Source organism: Merops nubicus, unplaced genomic scaffold, assembly GCF_000691845.1.
Source record: "Merops nubicus isolate BGI_N331 unplaced genomic scaffold, ASM69184v1 scaffold36917, whole genome shotgun sequence".
Classification (NCBI taxonomy): domain Eukaryota; kingdom Metazoa; phylum Chordata; class Aves; order Coraciiformes; family Meropidae; genus Merops; species Merops nubicus.
The window spans coordinates 1-23,393 of record NW_008619011.1 but is presented as its reverse complement, the minus strand read 5'-3'; the positions used below and the strand labels follow the sequence as shown (position 1 = coordinate 23,393).

Here is a 23,393-nt window from a genome sequence, read left to right as displayed (position 1 = left end):
TACCCCCCCTTCCCTTTCACATAACACGTGCTGGCACTGCACCAGCCCTCAGCACTGTACAGTCAAGTGCTCAGACGGTTCTACGCACCACTGAATTATCCTGAAATAAGTGCTGCTCTGGCAGCTGGCCTCGTGTGCTGAATTTCAAAATGCATCTGGGCTCTGTGAAACCAGAGTGAAAATAGTGATAGCTGCTGGAATAACAGAACAAGGCAATAGGTAATGATGCTTTTATTTAAATCACTCCCGACACTCAGTTCTTGATTTAAAATTGGCTAGAATGTTTCTGTTATGTTTTACAAAGTAAAATTGTAAGCCACAATTAGTATATTAGCTCAGTAAAATGAGGCTATGTCAGGGGATGAATGATGTCTGCATGCACAAGCAGAACAGCTGTTTAGCACTTCATCTGATCAAATGTGCAGGGAAAGTCTCTGTGAGAATCCACCGTATCTTGGTATTGCCAAATACAGTAAGCTTATGTATTTTTAATACTTCTCAAATGGTGAAAAATACTATTCTTTCAGACTCTGTATACCCATGAAGTTGGAGGATGTCACACAGTTGTTTAAAATAGACTGGAAACAACATAGTCTGTATGAACACCATCTATCAGCCCAGCTCCATTGTTGTGAACAAACCAGCAAGGAACATCAACGCCGTGCTCAGGATCCCTTCTGAAATCCTTCTGCCAGCCCCTGAAAGGGAAAATACAGTCATGGACATACTGAAGCAGAAACTGCCCTTTGTCAAGGCAATTTTTCCTAAGCCTTTGCTAGGGACTTTATTTTTTACCTTGTTACTGTCAGTTCGTTGTTTTTAACAATCATTATGGCATCTGGTTTCTTGGGATCAGGCCCAGGATGAATTTCAAGTATGTCAAAGTCAATGGGGTGGAAAAACTGTCCTAAAAATATAAGGTAAAATGACTACTTCAGGCATGCTGCACACAGTAAAAAAAAAAAAAAACAAAAACAAACCAAACCTAAACCCCAGAACTTCTACATTTCCATGTTTCCTCAGGGGTTTCAATGGATAAGCAAACAAGTTTCGTGTACGGTTGAATATATGCCTGTGGTATTATTTACTCTTTAAAAACTGGAATTCTATATCCATCATATGGATCTAAGTTCCAGCTTCTGGGTGCACAGTAAAATTAGACTTTTCTAGATATCCTTCAAGATACCCTCACTTTGTGTTTTGTCTAGTCAGTTGTACTTATCACATACTCTGCAAGTCTTTAGCTTTTTTTAATCAAATAATGGATGTGTTGATCTCTGAAACTTTTTGATGTGAATAAGTTCAGAACAAGGCTGACATCAAAGGAATTTTCACACTCCTGCCAGGATTAGCTTTCACACACTTCTGCCCTGTCTGGGCTGGTGCACAATGCTGCTGGTGCTTTGAGAGAACAGGTTTTAGATCGACTTCGTCTCTGTTCTTCACAGAGCAAAGACGATGAAAATAGGGATGAGATGTTAAGTCAGTGAACTGTAACATAGGGTACCCACGTGTCACATAGGCTTTTGCAGTTTTCTTGCAACCTGTAAAGTGTTTTCTGCCCTTATCTGATTTTGTAAGTGAAAACTGTGAGGCAAGGGAAAATGGCTGCTAGCCGTGCGTTTTCCAACAGACAATGCACACCACGCCCACTACACTGGCTGAAAACAGGATTCAATGGCATCAAAATTTTGCATTCTAATAGAAAAAAGAATGTTAGTTAACATGAGGAAAATCTTAGAAAACACAAGGTATTCTGTGATTTTAATATATGCTAGTAAATGAAGATGTACCTTAACTTCTTTCCTTACAAGGGTGCACTAATTGAGGTTTGCAAACCTCAAGTTTTGTTTGAGCAAACACATGTATTTTCTCAGAGTGCTTGTACTTAGGAGAAAAGTGATAAGATGAAAGAAGAGATCAAACCATCCAAGAGACTGGAAGAACAGTGTAGCAAAGAAAAAAAGACCCCCTCTGTAGGTGGGATTTAGCAAGTTTAAAGACCCCAGTGAGGACAATGAACGCTAGTGATTTCAGCAGCAGCAGAGGAAATTCTGAAAAGATAATGCATAAAGTCTGAGCCCAGAATATTTCATCAGAAATCTTCATAGGTCAAGTCAATGTAATCTCAGTTTCCTTTGCTACCTCTGTTCAGAAAGGGTAAGTATGAGATTGTGTCTACAAATCATATAGCCTCAAAAGGAAAGAGAAGCATGAAAACACTGAATGAAGTCATACCTAATAATCCATGGGTCTGTTCAGACAGTTTATCACTTTCCAATATATACAGTCCTAGGAAATCTTGATGGAGAGGATGTTTCTTCCACACTCGGTGCAGAACAATAGCAAATGAGGCACCGCTGCCCATTTTGAGCACCAGGGTTTTTTTTCTGTTAATTATCAAACTCAAACTGAGGAGAAGAGAAAAACTTGACTTAGGGCATTGTGCTTCCCAGGGTTAACAGCAATGAGAAGAAGAAATATGTCCAACAGACAAACATGTCTTTTTAAATTGCTCAGTATTTTTTAAAATAGAGGGTTTGCTGCCTAGTTTGGTCCACGTGAATCTGTGCATCCCCCTGCTGCAGGGCCATGCTTTGAGCAGGCAGTAATTGTGTCCCAGGTACACAATGAAAACACAAATGAGGAGGCGGAGATGCTGCCCATCTTTTTTCTAAAATCCCTTTTGCAAAGCTATCAGTGACTATCAGAGATAAATCTCATTAAAAACATATCTGCTGACAGGGCCAAATATATCTATTCTTTAAATACCACAATTTAATTTCCTAAAATTTAAATTCTTTACAGCATGTTAGCATGTCTTTGTTTGAAAGATTACACACTACAGAGTTACTCTTTAAGTATTTGGAAGATACTGTTGCATTAAGCACAATACAAAATCTAATTCTACCTTAGTTACACTAATAGAAAACCAGGGAAAATTCCTCACATATTCAAAGTAGAAGAATTTATTCATTATCAGCAGTTACATAACAAAGTAGAGAGCAGAATCCACCAGGATTTGAATCAGTTTATTTTGTATGCTCAGATAAAAGACCTTGAAAGTGTATTATTGATCAGCACTAAAAAAATGTAGAAAGTAATAGAGGAGCCTGGTATCCTTTCTGCAAGCCTTACCCTTCTTGTTGCAAGGTGACTGAATCAAGCCAGGTGAAACCTGTTTTTTCATTGCCATTCTGAACTGTGATTTTCTCAGGTGTTACTGTCAGTTTGAAATCCAGGTGCTTATTTGCAATGCCAAGTTTTCCAAAATACGTGTTTTGGATCTTTGCATCAGTGTTTGCTTTCTTATCACCAATGAGTTCTCCATTGACTGTGATGCCTAATATAAAAAGGAAGCATCAAGGATTGTTCTACAGATAGACACTGATCAACTGATGTCAAGGAGTGTCACGGAAAATTAACAACTCAAGGAAACACATACAAGTTGAAAAACAGATCAGAATTACTTGTGTATGTTTGTGCCAAAGCAGAATAATGCTCTGATGGCTGTTCTGTGGATTTCCACACAGACAACAATCACTTTGTTAAGAAAAATTTAATATTTCCTAGAGCATGAAGACTCTGTGGCAGGCACAGATAGCCTGTGTGACATCGGTCTCTCTTTACCAGCTAGCCTAAGGATTATTTTATTGCTTGTACTACTACTCCACTGAGAAAAATTATGTCTCTCAACTCTCACAGTGGTTTTCAAACAAAGTTCAAAAGTTTATTTTGCTCCAAGAAGTGAAAACAGCCATGGTAATCGTACCCTCTCACAACTACAGGAACTCCTAGTAACTTTGCCAGGAAAAAAACTTACACAGTATAAGAGAGAGAAATAGACTTTAAACATAAGATATTTTGTTATAAGTATCCTGATTTACAGTATTTAAGACAAACTTAAAACTCACCTGTAACTGGGTCATTTATTAACTTTAACACAGCACCTGGGTTTTCATTGATATTGAAACAAATGGCATCTTTTTTTTGTGGCACTGATATAACGAAGTGCGGATCTCCATCAACTGTAAAGGCAAATCATTGTGTTTGTAGAGTCATACATGGGCTCAAAGTTTCACATGAATATTCAGTGCTGTGGCAATGGAACTGCTGATGCTGGGGACCAGCAGAAACTGGTCCCTGCACAAGCTGTATGCCCAGCTTAGTCCAGTTCATCCTCCAAAGGAGTGGTGGGATCCCAAGGAAGCTGCTACCATCTCCCTCGAGTGATTTGGCACATGGAATGTAGTTTCCAGAAGGCCACCTCTAAGAGCTTATCTCTGAGAGCAGGAAGCTCACCTGAATAGAGAAGAGGCAGCAAACTACACAAAGCCTCGCAATCGGAAGGATGACAAAGAAAATGGCAATATATAATCTCAGTGACCTGATCTTTAAAAAACATATACAGATGTTTAAAGTAAGTTGAAATACTAGCCCCTTTGAAATAATGGCTGCTTCTATGGAAGGGAATTATCTAAAAGTTTCATATGAATTGTGCATTTTAGATTCACTTCTGTTTTCCTTCTAAGCATGCTACTTGAACTACTCACCACTAGTATACCACGTGGGGGGTGCCGCAAGTATGTAGGATACTTGTGGAGCTGCAAAGAATAGAAGAAATAACGTTAGGAAAACTCACTTAAAAATGGAATATTCACACACTATCTGCACAGTACATCCACAATGTCAGGAAGACAGTAAGCCACATAAGTTGCTACTTCTGCCCTAGCTTTTAAAGCATAATAGTCCATGGAATGACAGTTTGTGCCCCTTTTGAATCAAGCAAAGCTTCAGGATAGACAGATTTCACTTGTCTAAATCCCTTTGATGGTTTCCACAAGGCCCAAGTAAAGTACCTGTAGAACACAAATGTCTCGGGCTTAAGGCTTGATCTGTCTATCAGCAAGGCAATGTAACATCATCCGCTGAAAACTTGTGAGGTTTTGACATTTGCTTTTTTCCAGAATGAATTTGAGTCTTTTCAGTGAAGATGTGAGAAAACTAAACAGAGACAGATAGTGAGCCTGAGAGAGCCCAACACTAATCTTCAGAACAAAAACCGAAATCTAACTCTCCCATTTCCATGATTGCCCACCCACCAATCTGAGGGGTCAGTTGCCACCTCTCTTGAATTAAACAGTTTCTTTTTATATAAGCAAACGAACATACTAATTTAGCCAGAGATGCTGGCATCATAGTCCCTTGCTTTGTAGAATTTCAAAGAAGATATAAAGTCAAGTTCATCCTCTGTTCTTCATAAAGAGCTTTGAGATATAAATGGTGGTTTCATGAACTGGCACTTACTCCTTAAAAACTATTTAGCTAAAACATTTTCATCTGGTATGGTTCAACCTTTAAGTGTGTTTTCAGCAGCTAGCAACATTTTAGCAGTGAGCAGAATTTGGTAGCATTTGTAAAGATAGAGTTGCAACCACAGAAAAGGCAGTTCTTATTTCTCCAGTAATTTCAGTTGTCTGAATCCATTTCCTTTGACAGATGTTGCTTCATTTAGAAACTTAATGACTTACCCTGTATAGGTGTGACAGCCTGTGCTGTGAATGAAACAAAATGTTGTTTTAGAGGCTAGAAAGAATGAATTTAAATTTTTCCCACTTCCTTCCTTCCACCAAAACCAACTCCAAAATCTTGTAATTATAGATACACTTTAAAAAATGAAAAAATAATAACTTAGTCAAAACAGTTTTAGTACTGCAGCAAAGCAAACGTCATGAACAGACAGAAAACACAGCCTAAAATGTTACTTCTCCAAAGGCACGAGGTTTGCTCCGCAAGGGGCTGAGACAACCTGCTCTTCTCTGCTTTCTCTGTGCCATCTTGTTCTCAACTGTACAACGGGGAAGTCACGAAGATTTACTCACTTGCTTCCACATTTTTTCTAGCCTTCTACTCTTTCTACATCTGAAGCTATGGGAGGGGTGTCTGAAGGCAGGGCTTTGTGCTGAAGAACCAGCAATCACAACATCAAAGATGACATCTTTGTATGAGGCTGCTACACACAGGTATATGGGCAGCGCCAGCCCTGCAGAACAGCTTAGGTGTACTGGCCTGAGTTCTGTGATGCTGGGATTGATGCTGCAGTTATCAGAGAGAGGAGGAACCACACTGAACATGGTACTTACAAACTTTTCCAGCTGAAAGGTTTTTAATCTATTTATAACACAGTCTTGATTAATTCACCAAGAATTTTATGAAAGTAGCGCATCCTAGATCAAATAAGTGATGCAGGAAATCCATCTCTAACAGTTAAAAATATTAAATAAATTTAATAAGAAATGTACATACCTTCAGCTGTTACGATGAGCAGGTAAGAAGTAAAAGGAAGGAAAAAAAAAAGAAATTTACAGTTTCAGTTGTGGAGGGATTCTGAATCTGTTAAAACATATTCTAAGGAAAAAATTAAAACTGTTTGACAAACCAGCCAGCTATCTTCAGTATTTTACAATTCCATTTCTTCCCAACTGATACAACTCAAGATTTGTAGATCAAACAGAAACGCACTGAAAATACAAAGCTGTCATGGGGGGCAGGAAAACTGCAATGAATGATGCATATGACAAGAGCAGTGTTAGTAACTGTTTTATCATTATGCCATTTCCATGCTGCAGAATGTTCCTTATTGGTTCTACTCTTTTGCAATTTTCAAGGCATTTGCATCATTCTGTTAATCCTAACTGGAGGATTTAGTAATAATTTTTGTGAATCTAGACTCTAGGGTATGTAAAAATTGTTTTCTTTTCTTATACAACAGAAGTGTTTTGATTATTTTCTCCTATTACTGCTTTATACTTTCTATATACAAAGAACATTTATTTGAAAAGAGGTTCAGAAATGGATCTTTGTACTACAAGTACCTGGAAATGGAAAAAAATAGAGCTGAAGATCACTCTGACTGTATGCCACTTCTGGCAGATATTTGGGTTTTTCTATCTTACGGATTACAACTGTGAACTTTAAAGTTGTTATGTTGTATGGTGACTTTAATGTTAAATTAAACACGCAGTACTTTTATGTCAGCTGTTCCACTATGAAAAATAATGTAAAAAAAATTATCAGCAGATACTTGAAGGGTACTAAGCAATTAACTGGTTTCAGGACTTACAGTTCAAAGAAAGACCCACGAACCTCCAGTAAGCATCTCTGTTATTCTAAGTTATGCGAGATTCAGGAGATGAGAAAGTTTTTCATCCAGAAGCCAGTAGAGAGCCCACACTGAGCCTGGGAGGAACTGTTAGTTGTACTAAGCAAAAGTTTGAAGCAAAAATAATGGATGCTACTAGAAGAGATGTGTCACAAGAGGTTTGTTAGACATGCTGCACAAGGGAGAGATGAGGATGACCCAAATAACACAAATAAATGAGGGTAGGGTGGCTCTGGGGTGTGCTGAGCACACAGCACTTGCCTTACTTTGCTGAAGAGAAATAGGAAAATTTAGTTTGTTTCACAGAAGCTAAACAAAGAGGCTGAGCTGCAAGCAAGCACAGCCATTTACTGAGCACCGAGTCTGTAATTAGCCAAAGAATCGGAGGACTTGAGAATCAGAGGAATTGTGCACTTTCAATATAATTGCTTCTCTTTCTCCAATATATATGAATACTGTATAATCGCCACCTTTTTACAACTTGATATATCCTGCACAAGGAAGATCTCATGCAAATTTTCCCCTTTCATGTAGAAAGATGTTACTACATTTAGCCCTGAACTGAAGTACGTAGAAAAAGAAAAAAAAGTATGTTAACTAAACTGAATATAGCTGGATTATTAGATTAGAAATGTTTCTTGATTTTCATTTTCTGGAATGTAATATTTTATATATTTAGCTTAAAATACACTTATTTTGAATTCATAGTATTTTCCTTGTATGATTCAGTAATGAAGGATGATTTGCTGGAAATAAGACTTACAATGAAAACTAATTTTGCATAAACCATACATGTGTAAGGCTTGGATAGCAGATTTTTCAGATACACGCTTAAAAAAGTGCACACATGAGCACATGTGAGCACTTTCTTTAGGAGAATGTAAAAAGGAACACTTGGCTTCTCAAATAATGTAAAATTGTGATAATATCTATACCTTCAATGGGTTTATCAGCAATCCCATCTTGGTTATCATACTCTTCTGGCTTTGTTACCACCATGGATGTCAGTGGTGTTACAAACTTGTATTTTAGTGAGAGATTCAGGGCTTCCGCTGTAAGATTCTCCTTTTCTTCCCCTGTAGCTGCAATTCTGAATACAAATAGAGACTCCTAGCATCAACAATTACTAAATTACTCACTGAACTCTTGATTAAATATTAAAGTGAAGTCATTTCTCCGCAGCTAATTTATCAATAAGGAATATTTGTTACAGGCTAAAAGCACTTCTGATTGCACTGGCTATCCAAGAAAACAAAACTGTGCTTTATATTTGCAGTAATTTAAAATTGTTTAATTTGCAACCTCAAGCAGGAATACTGAGGTTAGGGAGAAGAAGAGGCTGGGGGATTTTCCTTACTGTTTTTTATGCTTTCTCACTGGCAAATCAGTGTGATGTGAATTTCAGCTTCACACCCTAGAAGTTATACCAGTCAGATGACTCAACAGGTTCACAATTAAGATGTTATTCTTGATAAAATTACCGTTTTTCCAGGAGTTGTTCGATGGTTAGATAAGCCCAGAGCCTTTCAATGTACTCTCCAAATATGTATTCTTGCTCTTGGAAAGCTTTAGCTGTTTGCTCAGCATCTTGTTGTGTAGTATATGACAGAGCGTCATTAGCCTGTTAGGAATAAGGAAATTTCTCTGTATCATAAGTAGACAAGGACTTCCAGAACCTATCAAAATCAAGACCTTCACGTCTGAAAGTTCTTGTTAAATTAGAAAACAGTCTGGTTTTACACAGCACTTGCCTGGGAAATTGTTAGCACTGTACTGGGAACTTTGTTCCCTTGCTTCTGTGAAGGTTAGTGGTGTACGCTATAGGACATAACACAGTTTCCAAATACACATGTTATATTTTCCATTAGAATTTGGCTACTCAGAACTTAAAGAACTTTGATCATGACACCTGCTTCATACAAGAACATGTTGAAGCAGGTATGCTGACTAACTTATTAACACCACGTTATTTGCATTTCAAATATACCGAATTTCATGTAATGTATCTAACACACCACAGTGCATAGGGCATATATGCATTTCACAGTATTCATGATAACACAATCTATAATAAGTCTGTGTTGTGCTTCTTGAATATCAGAGGCAAATATTTTTACAGAATCCAGATCTGCAGAGGTATTTGGATCACTTGGTTTTTATTAGAAGTAGATGTCTATTTTGAAAGGAAGGCATTTCAAATATTCATCCAGCTTATCCATCAGTTTTCTTCACCCGGTGAAAACTAGTGTCTGTGAACACTGAACATTTGGATCCTGAAAGAACCAGGTATGGTACTCTGAGACTAAACTTAAAAATATGTGTTAGGAAAGCTGACCCAGTCACACTGCAGAAAATTGTGCCAGGCTGATCCTCATATACCTGACTGAATTAGGCAAGGAACTTGCAGTACTGAAAGCAATGACTTTGGCACATTTAGTTCCTCACATATGCAGTAACACATCCTGCCACTGAGGTAAAGACACACCAGAAAATGTTTTAAGTATCGTCAGCTTTGAGCATTCGGACATTTTGTGTACCTAACTGAAGTCAAAGAAATCCATACTTACGCCTTCACCTAGCACATCCACAGTCAAACTATTTTGGTTGTTGTCTATAAAGCGCCCAGCCACCACAATTTCAGACCCATCATAGAAATGCTTAAAACTGTTTTTAGTTAGGTCTGATATTTCATTTTCTGGGTAGCTTAACTCCACGTCCATGAGAATGGGATTTGACACTTCATCATAAAACCCCTACAGGATAAAAAAGAAAAAAAAAAAAAAAAAAGAAAGAAAGAAAGAAAACATTTAACTATCACTCTTTCTTTAATTCATAGGTAGATCTGTACCCAGAAACATCCTATTTCAGCAATGAAAATGAAAAGTGTATTTTAGAAGAAATACTTAAATATTCAGTTAAATCTTGGCGTACAAGGCCTGAAGATCTACAAATAATGAAACATAAAGGACATACAAACTCTTCAGTCTCACTAAGAGAAAGGAAAAATACCTGAGAACAACATGTGTGGATGCTAAGTTCCATTAATGTTAATCAAAAGGAATCCCAAGCTTCCCCCTGTGTGATGGAAATAAGTTTGTACATCTGTTCTCTGCAGAGACTGAAATGACAACATAGGCCAAAGGAGACCAGGTATTTGATTTTGGCAGAGCTTGCAAGGAAATCCAGTATCTAAATTCTTTGGTGAATCTTTTGAATGGCTGCTATTGGAATGTGAGAAGTGTAAGAAGGACAACTCTGTGCTGCTTACACCTGTTCTCATGCCTTATATGACTATGGAATGCCTCAGAAGTACGGTAAGATACACGGACTTGCATTGAGTTCCTAAGGACAGGATACCTACAGCCTTTATGCTCCATCATCCTCTTTCCTTGACATGATGCTAACTATATGATCTGTGAGGTATGGGAGATATAATGACTGCAGCAATTTTACTCCACACCAAAGTGTCCTTCAGAGCCATGACTTTTGTCACCCTGTACCTCTTCTGTAGCCCACATTATCTCCCTTTTACTCTCCTTTCACTTTCTGCTTGTATAAGAGAAAGGGAAAATGAAATGCATCTAATATTCTGATTAGAGCACACTCCTGAGTACCAGATTACACTTTGGGATTCTGATTACTTCAAACTATGATCATCTGTATAATTATCTGAATTACTGCACCTCTCACCTAATTTAAGTGGTGATTACAGTACCTGGAGCTGTAAAGCTGCATCAGAGTCAGGATAAATCCGACGGGCCAATCCTTTATTTTCTAGTGCCATCTTCTCCAAGAAGCTGTAGTCAACACCATAGCCAAACCCAAGATTGTATAAAGGATATCTTCCTTCAATGGCTTTTTTTACATGCGTCTGGATGTCCTGAGTATTTGATACACCTGCATCAAAACAGAAAAAGTCTGAGTTTTCTTCATAAACAGGTAAAATGATCACAAAATGAAATGTGGCTAGTCATGTTCAAATTTCTTAGGAGACATTATCCAAACTTGTTTTAGTAGTACAATGCTGGTACAGTAGTGTTTATATAATGAAAACAACCAGAAGTCAAAGATGGAGGCCAATTTTAACTGAGCTTCTTTTTTGTTAGTTAATTCACTCTCTCTATTACTCCATCCAACACAAACTTACCTACATTTGGTTGGCCATCTGTTAACATGATAATTATAGAAGCACTTCTCTTGGGCACAGCATTTCCTTCATGAGCAGCATTCAGCATCTCAATTCCCCTCATTATACCACCATGTAAATTTGTCACTGCAAGGTAGACACAGAAATTTGGTTTCAGCACAGATAGCCAAAATAAAGGCCCATTTTTCACTGGAATCTGATGAAATCTCATTACAGTATGAAAATGAAAGGTTTGGGGTTGCAAGCAGGGGGAAGTTTAGATAGAAAAGCACCTGGACTTCGGAAACCTAAGGAAAAATAGATGTCATGTTCTGAGTAAATTTCAACTTTGAGTGTCTCATCAGTAATAACAGAAACAACCAACAACAACAAAATCCACACAAAAATGCTCTAGCATTGTGTTCAGAGATTGAATTGATAAATTAACTTACACAGTGACCTACTGGCGACGCCAGTGAAGTACTTACTGCCTTTAGTGTCAATGCCCCGAACAAACTTCCTTGCTTCGTCCAAATTCTCTGGAGTGGCCTTGATTAGTGTTTCTTTCCAGGTATGTACGTCACTACCAAACAGTATGAAATTGAAGAAGTCTTCTCCTTTCATGTCATCTAAGATTTTTAGAAGTGCTTCTCTTGTCTGTAAGAGAGAGATTTAAATGTGAGTTTCAACACTTAACAAAATAGGCACTCTTAGATTTGATATTGCTGATCTCTCAGGATTTGGATATTATTAACTGTTATACAGTATGTCAGGCAAAAAATCTGAGCTTGTTCTGTCCTTGTCAGTCCCTGTGTCTATTTCAGAGTAATTCCAAGTGAAGTCAGTGGGTTGCAATTACACCTGGTAAATCTTCCTGGCTGAGAGGAGAATCAGGGCTCACACCACAGATTGTTGCTTACGCTGAGGTAAAGCTGGCATGGCAAATTGAAAGTGATGGGAAAGGGGTAGTGACAGGTTGGCGGAGACGCTGATACACAAGCAAACATGGATATTTTGATGCAGCACCAAAACCTGAACAATCTGAGCATTAGCTTAGAATGAGGAATCCGAAGCATGAAAAGAGCTGCTGCTTCCTCAAGGAGACAGAATCAACATCATAGATCATGTATATAATGCTGTACGCACATTTTCATTTTGGTACACGTGATAGAACTCTCTGGAAAGGTTGATATTGGGAGTTTTGAACTAATAACATTCATAAGTAAGTAAATATAGCCTAAGTGTATAGAATTTTGTTCTACAATAATACTTCAAACTAGTACTTATGGTACTGAGCATTAGAGAGGTCACAGCATTAAACCACTTGGTAGAGCTTAAGCATTGCATATGCACAATAAGCCACCATGCCCCTTCCATCATAACAGAGGTTCCTTTACTGGGACTCTACAGTAATGTAATAACTTACCTGCTCTATTTCTCTTCCAGACATTGAGCCACTAATATCTATTACGAAAATAATATTCTTGGGCAACTTTGGAAGATTTGTTGGTGCAAAGAAGTGTACAAAGTAGCCATTGACAATCTGAAAAGTAAAAAAAAAAAAAAAAAAGCCCAAAAAACAACAATGAGAACCACTTCTGTATATTACAAAGATGAAGTGGAAAAAGAAGAAATTACTTTCATTTAGTGTCTAGCCCCTGAGCGGACTAATAGGCTTTAACAGCTCTGACCAGTTTCAGCTTTGCCCATGGGCCCAGCAGCTTCATTTAAGTGTAAGCCTGGGCCTTTAGTCCCCACACTGTAAGAATATCTGTCTCCATCCATGTCAGAACCATACCTATTCCTATCCAGGGACTCTGCTGTTTTGGATCCCACCCTGCAGACTGACTTCCCACCTTGACCTCAGCCTGTCTCATCACCACAAGCTTGCTCGGTGACCTGGACTCTCAGCTGAATTTGTCTGCCTTGCTCAGGTACTGCAGGGAGTGGGCTTCTGGCTGGCAAAGCCTCTGTGCTGCCAGCTGTGTTGTCACACTCAGCTCCTCATCCTTTAGGGAACAGCTGGCCCTTCCTGCTCCCTGACCTTTATTATGCAAGCTAAGCTGTTCAACAGTTCAAAATTTTCACCTGTCATATTTACCTGGAGATTATCTGGAGTTGTTCTCTTCACATCATACTTTACAGTAAAATCCCCATCCAAGACAGACTGTGAGCAATTTGCACAGGTTCGCTGCTGATCAAGAGTTGGCTTGAAAGAGATATGCCCCTGAAAAGAAAAGTCTTCATTAGATCTGAACCTTAATGGCTGAAAGTTCTCTACAGAGCACAAAGAAATTTGCATTTTTGTAAAACTAGTATATTCACAGACATGAGAATAACCTGTTTTATTAGGTTAGATATTAGTTTGCATCCATATGCATTTCTCTGTTTCTTGATGTTTCTTGATAGATGAAGGCTGCTATCCAGAGCTTTCTTCATATGTTTACTCCCCCACCTCCCATGTTTTAGCTCTCCACTGGGAATGACAGACACTGATAAGGCTGTTGGGCAGGCTGTCCCTTAGGAATTCTACCACCTCCATATGTGAGAAAACTACTTGCTACTGACTCAGTTCTTCTGTAAGAAATTGCCTTCTCAGTATCCAGGTTTCCAGCTACTGCTGTGGGACAAGATCCACTAGTTTGGGTACAGCACCATGCTAACAGCTACACGCCTTCTGAACAGCATGCTGGTGGTCTTCAACTTGCTAGCTTGGAATTCAGAGCTCATTTGCACAGGCAGGCCTTTATGGCATTTTCTCTGTTTTTTTACTCTTGCCTCTACTGCTAGCACTGATGTTATTATTTCAGAATTATAACCATAATAAATAAATTATGGAATGCAGTAGTCATTGTACCTTGTTCTCAGAAAAAGTTTTTTTAATGACATCTTGTAGGTCATTGGTGATGAATGTTCCTTCAGCTTCCAGCTCAGTGATACCCTGGGGCTCAAAGATATTTACTTCAATCTGAAATATTAATTGAAAATTTATTGTCATTGATTACCTCATAGTATATCGCCTTAGCCATTTACAGGAGGATCAGCAGGCAACTACAGATGTGAAAGACATATTTTTGTAAAAGCAAACATTTACTTTTCTAGTTTAAAATAGCAGTCCCATTTGTGTGGACACACCATCAGCCAAACAGGCCTTTTTATACATAGAAGTTAAAAACAAAGCTAGAAACACATCAACCTTAACAGAAATATAACTTGTTTGAAAGCTAGATAATGGAATTTAGTAAAATGTCAATAAAAATTCAAGTCCTTCAAAAACATAACCCAGCCATTAGCTGTAAGTTGTGCACAACTTAGACCTATCTTTCAGTATGCCTTCTATCACAGTGTTTAAAATTAAGTTGCATAAACTGTTACAGATGCTGAGTTTTTTAATGATTTTTACACAGCATTTTCTGGACAAAGGAGAAAAATTTTGCCTGAGAGCTGGGTCTTAGCAAAACAGATAGGAGTGATCAAAGACATGTTTTAGCACACAGAAACTGCAGTGTTCTAGAATGAATCACTGTAATTTAAGATGATGTAGCTCCCTGATGGTGTGAGAAAGGTGTAGCTTATGCTATAAAGGCATTTATAAAAGCTATTAGTCTTCTGTTTTAGCCCAATGCATCATAATGGCTTTTTCAGGTTTCCATACATCAGTTCTTTTGGAGGCTTAGCAGCTGAGTTTGTCAGGCTTACAAACAAAAACCTGCACTAAAGTGACTCCCCACATGACTGATGAGAAATACAATCATGGGCCTTTACCTCACCAGTGAATCAATGGGAATGAGCATGGTACTCCACTTTCAACAGAGATACAGAATTTCAGTCAAATAACAGTCCTGCTGGACACAGTTTGCCATTTACCTCAAAATCTTTGACAAGCTGTTTTGGTTTTACTTTGATGAACATCTCGTATTTTCCAAACTGTCGTTTCAGCAGTTCCTCATATGTGAGCTCAAAAGTGACTTTACTGGCTGCTGCAATGTTGACCGAGACAGTGAATTTTTCTGTCTTTCTTCCTGAAGCTCTGTATTTAAGTGGGTAGGAAAAAGAACATCTTTATCCTTCTTCACTATACTTATTGCTTGGGTTGGTGGTGTGTGATTTTTCAAAAAGGAGTAAAACAGTGATAGGTATTTTGACCTATTGCTAAAAAAATACTTAAACTGTAGAATTTATTCAAATTTCCCAGTGGGCTTAATCCCAGGAATATGTCATACAAAGTCGCTGAAATCTGCAGAAACAGTCTTTCCACAGCTGCAGCTACTGCCTGCACAATCAGAAGTTGTATTTCCTTTTTATAATTTACACTACAATAACTCTAACTTAATGATTGGTCTTTGGTCCTGTAAAAAAACAAATGTCAGAAATGTGCCAGAACAAAGTATTTCCAATCTCCCAACTATCCCAGCTATGGGACGGTGGTGTCGAAGCCACACAAGACATTATTCTTACTTGACAAGACCAGCAGTCTGTCCCTTTGAAACGGCCTTCTCATATTGCTGTTTTGCAGTTTCTTTTTCCTTTATAGTTCCAGGATAAGTGACACCATCAATTGTCCTGCAGACAAAAATGTCCTAGTTTAGCTGAATGGTTTGCACGGATACTTGGAAAGTTACTGCAGGCAATTCTCTTATTGACTCGTTTGCTAAAAAGCACTTTCAGGAATCAGACATTGGCAAGATTTCAGCACTTTCACTGAAGCTAGTCTTCTCAGTAAATTCAGCTGGAATGAAGAGCTCTATGCTCAGTGTCTTAAGAGAATCTAAACCAATTTTACTTTGAAAATTAATTAGATGAAAACTAGACTGACAGCAACACTACTTACACCTGCCATATTCCTACACTTCAGCAGCTTGACCATCTGGGCTCATCTAATGGCAAGTCATCTCTCTGGATGAGCCTCATCTGTCCAAATGTAGCTGTCTACAGCTGAATCTTTCATCCTTAGACCCCTTACATGATTAAACAGGCATTTCTCATAGGGGATTCATCTCATCCTACCATAAAGTTCTAGCATGCATTAAGAGTAGTTATGCCCTAAAAGCTACTATTTCTCTTCACTGAAAATATAACAGGTATAGTGTGATTACCAGAGATGGACATGTTTTAAGGGAATTAAACCTCATAATGGTGTGAGAATTGGACATTATTGCAACTGAAGGTCCAAATGTAAAGGAATAATTCACTCTATTTCCTGTCTTTCATTAAAATATGATTTTTGAATGAAAAGATAAATTAAGCTATAATGCCATCAGGGAAATTAAGTAACGGAACTTTCTGGTTTGATAACACCAGAGTAAGTAAATGGTATTTTTGAAAAGGTAAATGGATCCCCAGAGACAATCTCCCATTCCCTAAGGTCCATGATGATGAATAGAAATAATTGAAAATTAGTCATCTTTTCTGTAGATGTACCAATGTTTGCCTTTCTCAAAGTATCTTGCATGTGAAGTTAATAGTACCAGAAAATCACCCAGGAGGCATTTAGAAATCTATCAAATGGCAAAGTAAAAAGGAGCATTTGGGTTCAGTTTCTCCCAGTTGCATTTGCAAAGATTTTTACTCTTCCCTAACAATACCAAGAAGATTACACACATGCTGAAGTTGGTAATGAAGGCTGTCTTAGGGAGTTCAACATCAAAGAAGACTTCTTTGTGCACATTTCCACGATTGACAGCTCGACTGGTGATGACATTGCGGGCAAATCGGGAAGTTACTTTACTATCAATTTTCATGCTATAGATTTCTATCCCATTGACAACCTGTAGAATGAAAAATGAAAAAAAGAAAAAAGAGCTGTTACACTGACATCTGTGTTAATCAGCCAGGATCAGATTTTTAAAAAGAAATCACGACAGGACACTCTACCACTCCAAAGCAAAACAGGAAAGACCTAATCTTAAGAACTGGAGCGTGGCTGTGTTTCCTTGGATATCTGTCACTATAGCACTGCCGTCATGGTGCTACTCCGTGAGTTCTAACTGTAGCATCTTTAACGTAACACTACCACCACAGCAAAGGTGCTGCTCTTAAAAGGATCAGGTTTTTTTTTTTTACCAAGGCTGTGGCTTTTGTTTATGGTTAGTCAAAGAGCAGAACAACTTATTGCTGTCTACTGTATTAGTGACTGTAATTATCAACTGAGTGGATGACTCCTAGAGCAGGGATATAAGTAGTTATCTTGTCTAAGACCAGACCTAAACAATTCCAAATGCCTGCAAAATCCATTTTATGTTATTCTCAACTTCCTCACGACTGGGGCTCATTCTTCTTTAAACAAGCAAATGGGTGGGGCAATACTTATTTTCTTTGAATGCTCAGGTGTAAGGTTGCTGGAGACTGTAGTAAAGCATAGGCAACAACAGATGTGACTCCTTAGGCAACTCCACAACAATGAGGTCTGCTGCTTGCAGCAAAACCAGCACTGGAAAGACCCTTGGAGTCTTTTATGGTGGGCCTGATCTTTGGCTGGTTGATTAAGAAGGTTCTCAAACAATCAAAGCATTTAAGCATTGCTGGAGTGGAGTTCAGGTGCCAAGTGGAATCAGCCTCAGAGATGAGGTCTCTTGCCTTCCTTAGAAATAACTACAACATAAAATAAAGGGTAAAAACACAACCAACATAGAATGGATGACTGTTAGAGACATGGAGGTGACTTTAAACAACTTTGCTGTTTATTCAAATACAACAAGGCTAGAAATTGTTTCTTCATTCTCTTTCCTTGACCAGAAGTTTCAATCTGAGCTTGCGTAATTAGTTCTACTGCCTAAAACAAGCAACTCTGGGCGACTTCCTGTGTCACACACACTCAGAAATATCCATTGCTCTGACCGGACTCACAGAAACATCATGTGAACACAGTAAGAATATTCTTGTTGCAATGAAGCTTTCTCAGTAGCCTGGACAAAACCAAGCCTTACTCACCAAGTCATTATCAGCATTTCGCTTCTGCAAAGAGAAAAACAGGGGGGAAAAATATTAATAAGGTAGGAAAGCTGCATTTAGAAACAAATCACTTAGCACCTCTGTAGTTGTCATCTGCTTTCAAGTCAAAAGTAGTTGTTCAGGAGAAGGAAGTTATTAGTAAACTGAAGTAAATTTGAGGGAAGCGCAAGCAAGGCATCTGAGGTAGGTACAATTATTTTGCTTATAGCATTCCCAGTTTTGGTAAATCTTTCTGTTTTTATTTGATATAAGTGCACCTTAAATACTGTGGGTTTGAAAGATAAATTAACCTTTGAATATTGCTGATTTAGTATTTTGTTCAAGTGACACAAGAAGCTATCTTTCAGCTGAAAAACAACAATGAATGGCCAGAGAGATGGGGGAAGAGAGAGAGGAAAAGCGGCTTGAATGTTCAGTGCCATTTATATTTAAACACCACTCAATGGAAAGAACCCACCAAAATCTGCTTATAGGGCTTCCTTGAGCATAGCTTGGCTGCGTAGTAATATCAAAGTAAAACCAGAGTATCTTGTCCTGAGGGTGACAGCTTTTCCTTGGGAATTCCCAGTTCTGCATCCTGTGATATATATTTTGTCTTTTCAAACTAATCTCCTTTGGAAGGAAAAAGGGGGGCTGTATCACAGCATAAAAAAAAAAAACCACTTTGCACATTTTTTTTCCAGTCTATCATCCAAACTATCAGGCAGACCCATCCTTACACTCCTTCAGATTTACTCCAGAATTTTTCCTGTTTCACCCCAAGAGCCTCTCTAACATGGATAGATAAGACAGCAATTCAGCAGGCTTACAGAGAGGAGAGGCAGTCACTACGAAAGGCTGCAGGTAGAAAAAAAAATGCTGTTAGAACTTTTTGGCATGTTTATTCCCAGAATAGGTGCAAATACAGAAGCTCTACACAAATACTATGTACTTTCTGAGGGAGAGAACCAGCTTCAAACATATTTACTGAATCATGTTAAAACAACAGCTTGTGTAACTCAATTCCCGTAAGCTCGGGTGCAAACACCTTATCTCTTTTGGCCCCAGGAGCCTCATGGGTGACTTTTGGTGCAGACATGTTTACCTGCTCCATCAAATAAAGACATATCTCGGGTATATTTAAGGGTTTAAACTTTTCACAGTTAGGAACTGAGACAGGTTAGGAACTGAGACACAGAGGGTTATTTTTTTTTGTTTTCCAAGGCATTATATTAAATCTATGGAAATGCAAGGTTTTCATGGAGAGGTTTCTGAACTTCTGTAAGAGTCTGGACAAAAAGCCTGTGTACCTTTCTCTGGGTTCATCTTTCAAACTGTTATTGTCACACAGGTGATTTTTGTGCATTCGTGTCTCCTGTTTCACAAACTCTGTGTAAAGTATTCACCAATTCAACTCTGTCCTTTCCAAAATGGAAATTATCATTTCCATAACTATATTATCATTAGGGCTAATCATTTCTCCTTGCAAAACACAAAATGAGGCATAGACACTGGGAAATGAAAAACTGGAAGTCACTGAAATATCTGTACAAACTTCTCCTTAAAGTAGAATTACTATGCAGTTTAAGAACACCAAAAAAAAAGCAAAAAAACCCCAAGGATTACAGTTACAAATTCTACAAATACTACTTCCTAAATTAAAAGATAATTTACTTGCATTTAATCGTGAAATGATTGCTGTTGTGCACATTCTTTATCAGAAATATGGATTCTACAGTAGTTTTGAAAGAGTTCTGTTCAGATTCTGTAAATATTTTTGGGACTATTCTGCCATTCTCATTGAAAAATAAAATATAGAAAAATCTTTCAGTAAAAGGTACTAGTCACTTTGTAGTTGGGCTGATTTTCAATAGAGATACTCAAACCCAGCTTGACATTGTCATGGGCTACCTGCACCAGCTGACCCTGATCTGCACAGGGGAGTGGATGAGGTCACCCTCTGAACCTGTGATTTTTCTTCATTTTTAATGATTCACTTGGATGCAGCTAGAGACCTCACTGACATCAAGGTCACTTTAAGCTATGTGGGCAGAAAGTGAGTGTGTCCCATTAAAAAACGTTATGCAATCCTAGACCAAACGGAGATTTTAATATCCTCTACTTTGGGAAATTACAGTTACTTGAGAAAATATTTCTGTAGTATTTCTACATATTTGCTAGTTGCACCAATTATTAGAAAAAAATGTTCAGTTGTATGACAGTAACAAAGTCTGCTTTTGTTTGATACTCTTCTGCTGTGGCAACAGCAAAGAATATAGGCGTGACAAATATATAGAAATTGGGGAGGAAAGCAAGAGGAAAGCTGAAATTTGAACTCTCAAGGAAACAGGGAAGGAAAAGAGAGATCCCAATACAGTAAAAAGAAAGAAGCCCTGATTTTACAGCTTGGGAAACTAAAACACAGCATGACTAAAAGAATCAGCAAAGACTGTACAGTTAACTTCCAGTGACCTCTGGGAATTCACAATGCTGAACAAGGGGCTGTATCCCTAAGCACTACATAGGAAAAGCGAGGCACGAAATTTTTTTCCAAATTTACAGCAGCATTAAAGATTTCACTAAGTGGTGTGAATTGGGTATCACAGAGAAGAGACCATAATGCAGCTAAGCTATGAGAACTAAACCTCCTTGTGAGCCATGCAGGAGTCTTGCTGCTGCCAAAATGAGAGGGCCATAAAGGGAAGGCTGTGTCACCACCACCCGTGCTTTTGGGTAGCTTTCATCTGAAAAGAAAATCTTTCCCCGCCTTAGTAGCCGCATGCATAGGAACGGGGCGTACAAGTGCACATAGCGACTTGGATTATTGCTCAGTTTTCAGCAGAACTGGGTCTGCCCATTCTGTTTACCTGACTATGGCTTTAAAAGCAGCTTTGACAGCTTGAAGGTCATCAGCCAGCCAGACTTCCAGCCATGCTTCATCACTCCCCATCGGCATGCTACTTGCTCAAAGGAGCTAAGAGAGGGATGGGGACTGAGACCTTCATGCTACGTACAAATCTGCTCCATTTCAATCAAATTACATTTGCATAGAGTATCTAACAAATCTGGGAGAATCAGCTGACTCTTTTGTGGTGTTCTGCACATGCAGATGGAATGCTGTGCAGAGCTTTAGTCATTTTCCATGTAGAAAGGCTTTAGCAATGCAAGACATTCAGAGAACGGCAGGTAGTATGGTCATCAGACATTCAGAGAACGGCAGGTAGTATGGTCATCAGGAGGAAAAAAGGCTACATAGTGTTTAAATTATAAGAATCCACAGCATCTCCAATTTGCAGCAATAAGTCTCAAGCTGAAAAGGCAGGTAAGTTAGTATCCTGATTTTCAAAGAAAAAGTCTTGGCAAAGAGTATAACCTAATCCATAGAAATTGGCTGCAAATTGCTCTGTCCTGTTCTACCCACCAACCTACAATGCTCCCTAAAGAGATCTGCCCTCTGTAACTTTTCTCTCAGTGTGTAACTTTTGATAGAGAGTAAATTAATTTATTGAGGTGAGGAGTAACGGCTGGCAACTTAACTGAAGAAAGTTAGGCAGAACATCAGGAAGCACTGTCCTATTCAGAGAGCCAGTCCAAACCAGAATGGCCCCTTTGAGGGACAGAGAACTATTTCATGTTACCTTAACATGCAAATCCTACCACGTCATTTGGATAGGGGACATATTTATCTGGCTGCCATTTTACATCTGTTTTCTGATTCTCAGAGGCATCTTTTCACTGATATTTCATCTTGCTTTGCAGGTGTTAGTTCCCTGTCAGCACTGATTGATTTACACATTTAAATATAAGACTAGTAAAATGTTTTACCATTGTGGTGATGACACGGAGAGGGAGAACACAAGTTCTCTGGTAACAGAGAATACAAAGCTCCTGTGTGAAGCACTGATGAACTCTCTGAGAAATATTAATAGATGACAGAAGGTTAATCTATGAGAAATTAAAGTTCCGTACATGGCTGATTACTTACCTTGATGTTTCTGACATGCGTTACCAAAAGGTCTGATGATGCAAAGGTAGGAATCCATAACAAAATACAAAGCAATAGATAGTTTTCCATTTTGGAAAAAAAAGTAAGATTCTAGTCTGAACAATATGTATAAATATATAATGCTTTGTTTACTAAGTGTTAATAAATAACCCAGTGAAACATGGGATTAAACATTAGGCATTCAGGAAAAGTCAAATACTTAATTCTGAATCTGCATCATCTGCAGAATACTGTTACAAATTTACACAAAATTTCAGCAATGTGTCTTCTGTGTAATATCTCCAGAAAAAAATTCAACCACCATTTCTGTACAGGCAACCGAACTTTATCTGTGCTCTAGACTCACCTCTTTTCCAGGTGAAAACCATCATCTTTCTGACACCTTAAAGGCTGTCCCTGACTCAAATTTATCACTGCTGCAACAGAGCTTGCGGTCTTTTAAACCCACTTATGCTCCTCAAAACCTATGTCCTGTAATCCTGGGATATCACTCAGGTACATGATTTAGATATTATTTTGGACGTGTTGTGGCAAGTTCAGAAATTTCCCATTACTAGCTTTCCTATTCATCTTCGTAGCTAAAACCCAAGTTCAAGCTCCCAGAGTCTTGCATCTTGCACAATCAATACCCATCCAGTCTGCTGCTGCAAGGCTCATTTTGTTATCTTGACAGTGTCCAGTCTCTCTTAAAGTGTGTTTTGTGCAATGGAGGAGATGAAACCAGTTTAAAAAAATTAAGGACTGAGAGTCAAATACTCAGTGATAGTAACACATTCAGGTTTGCAGAATTTGGGGTGTTTTCCTGCAGTCAGCTTCCTCAGGTGTGCAGCTACGTCAGGGACAAGGATAGGTCCAGGAGTCCCTTTTAAACCAGTCTGGAGCTTTTTAAACCAATTCTCTGCCCCATGCAGAGGTGCCTGGACGGGTCTCAAGAGCACCTGTGCTCTGCCAGGCCTCCCCGGCCCCCTCATGCGCAAGGCGGGGGGGACCCGCTGTGGTGCTGCGGGACACTGTGGCTGACACCGTGTCCCTGCCCCACCCTTACCACGTCAGGCACTGTTTCTGAAGGGACGGCGGCGTTTCTCGGGCTGTGGCGGGAAGCAAAAGCAGGCTCACCACGGCAGCTCGCCGCGCGCTCCGCACCTCCATCACGCTCCCTGCCCACTCTC

At 38.8% G+C, this 23,393-nt stretch overlaps 1 protein-coding gene across 1 annotated transcript; it reads right to left on the bottom strand.

The window, feature by feature from the left end:
* Nucleotides 1-568: 568 nt before the first annotated feature.
* ITIH3 (inter-alpha-trypsin inhibitor heavy chain 3) lies at nt 569-22,293 on the bottom strand. Its single transcript, XM_008943637.1, has 20 exons — nt 22,204-22,293; nt 16,890-17,056; nt 15,747-15,851; nt 15,156-15,318; nt 14,146-14,256; nt 13,390-13,515; nt 12,715-12,831; nt 11,777-11,945; nt 11,310-11,435; nt 10,878-11,059; nt 9,730-9,915; nt 8,644-8,783; nt 8,098-8,252; nt 6,307-6,312; nt 4,554-4,604; nt 3,915-4,028; nt 3,139-3,343; nt 2,239-2,411; nt 796-907; nt 569-698 (listed from the first exon to the last, which is right to left on the bottom strand). Exons 1-20 carry the CDS (start codon nt 22,291-22,293, stop codon nt 569-571), a joined length of 2,628 nt encoding a protein of 875 aa, XP_008941885.1.
* Nucleotides 22,294-23,393: the final 1,100 nt, after the last annotated feature.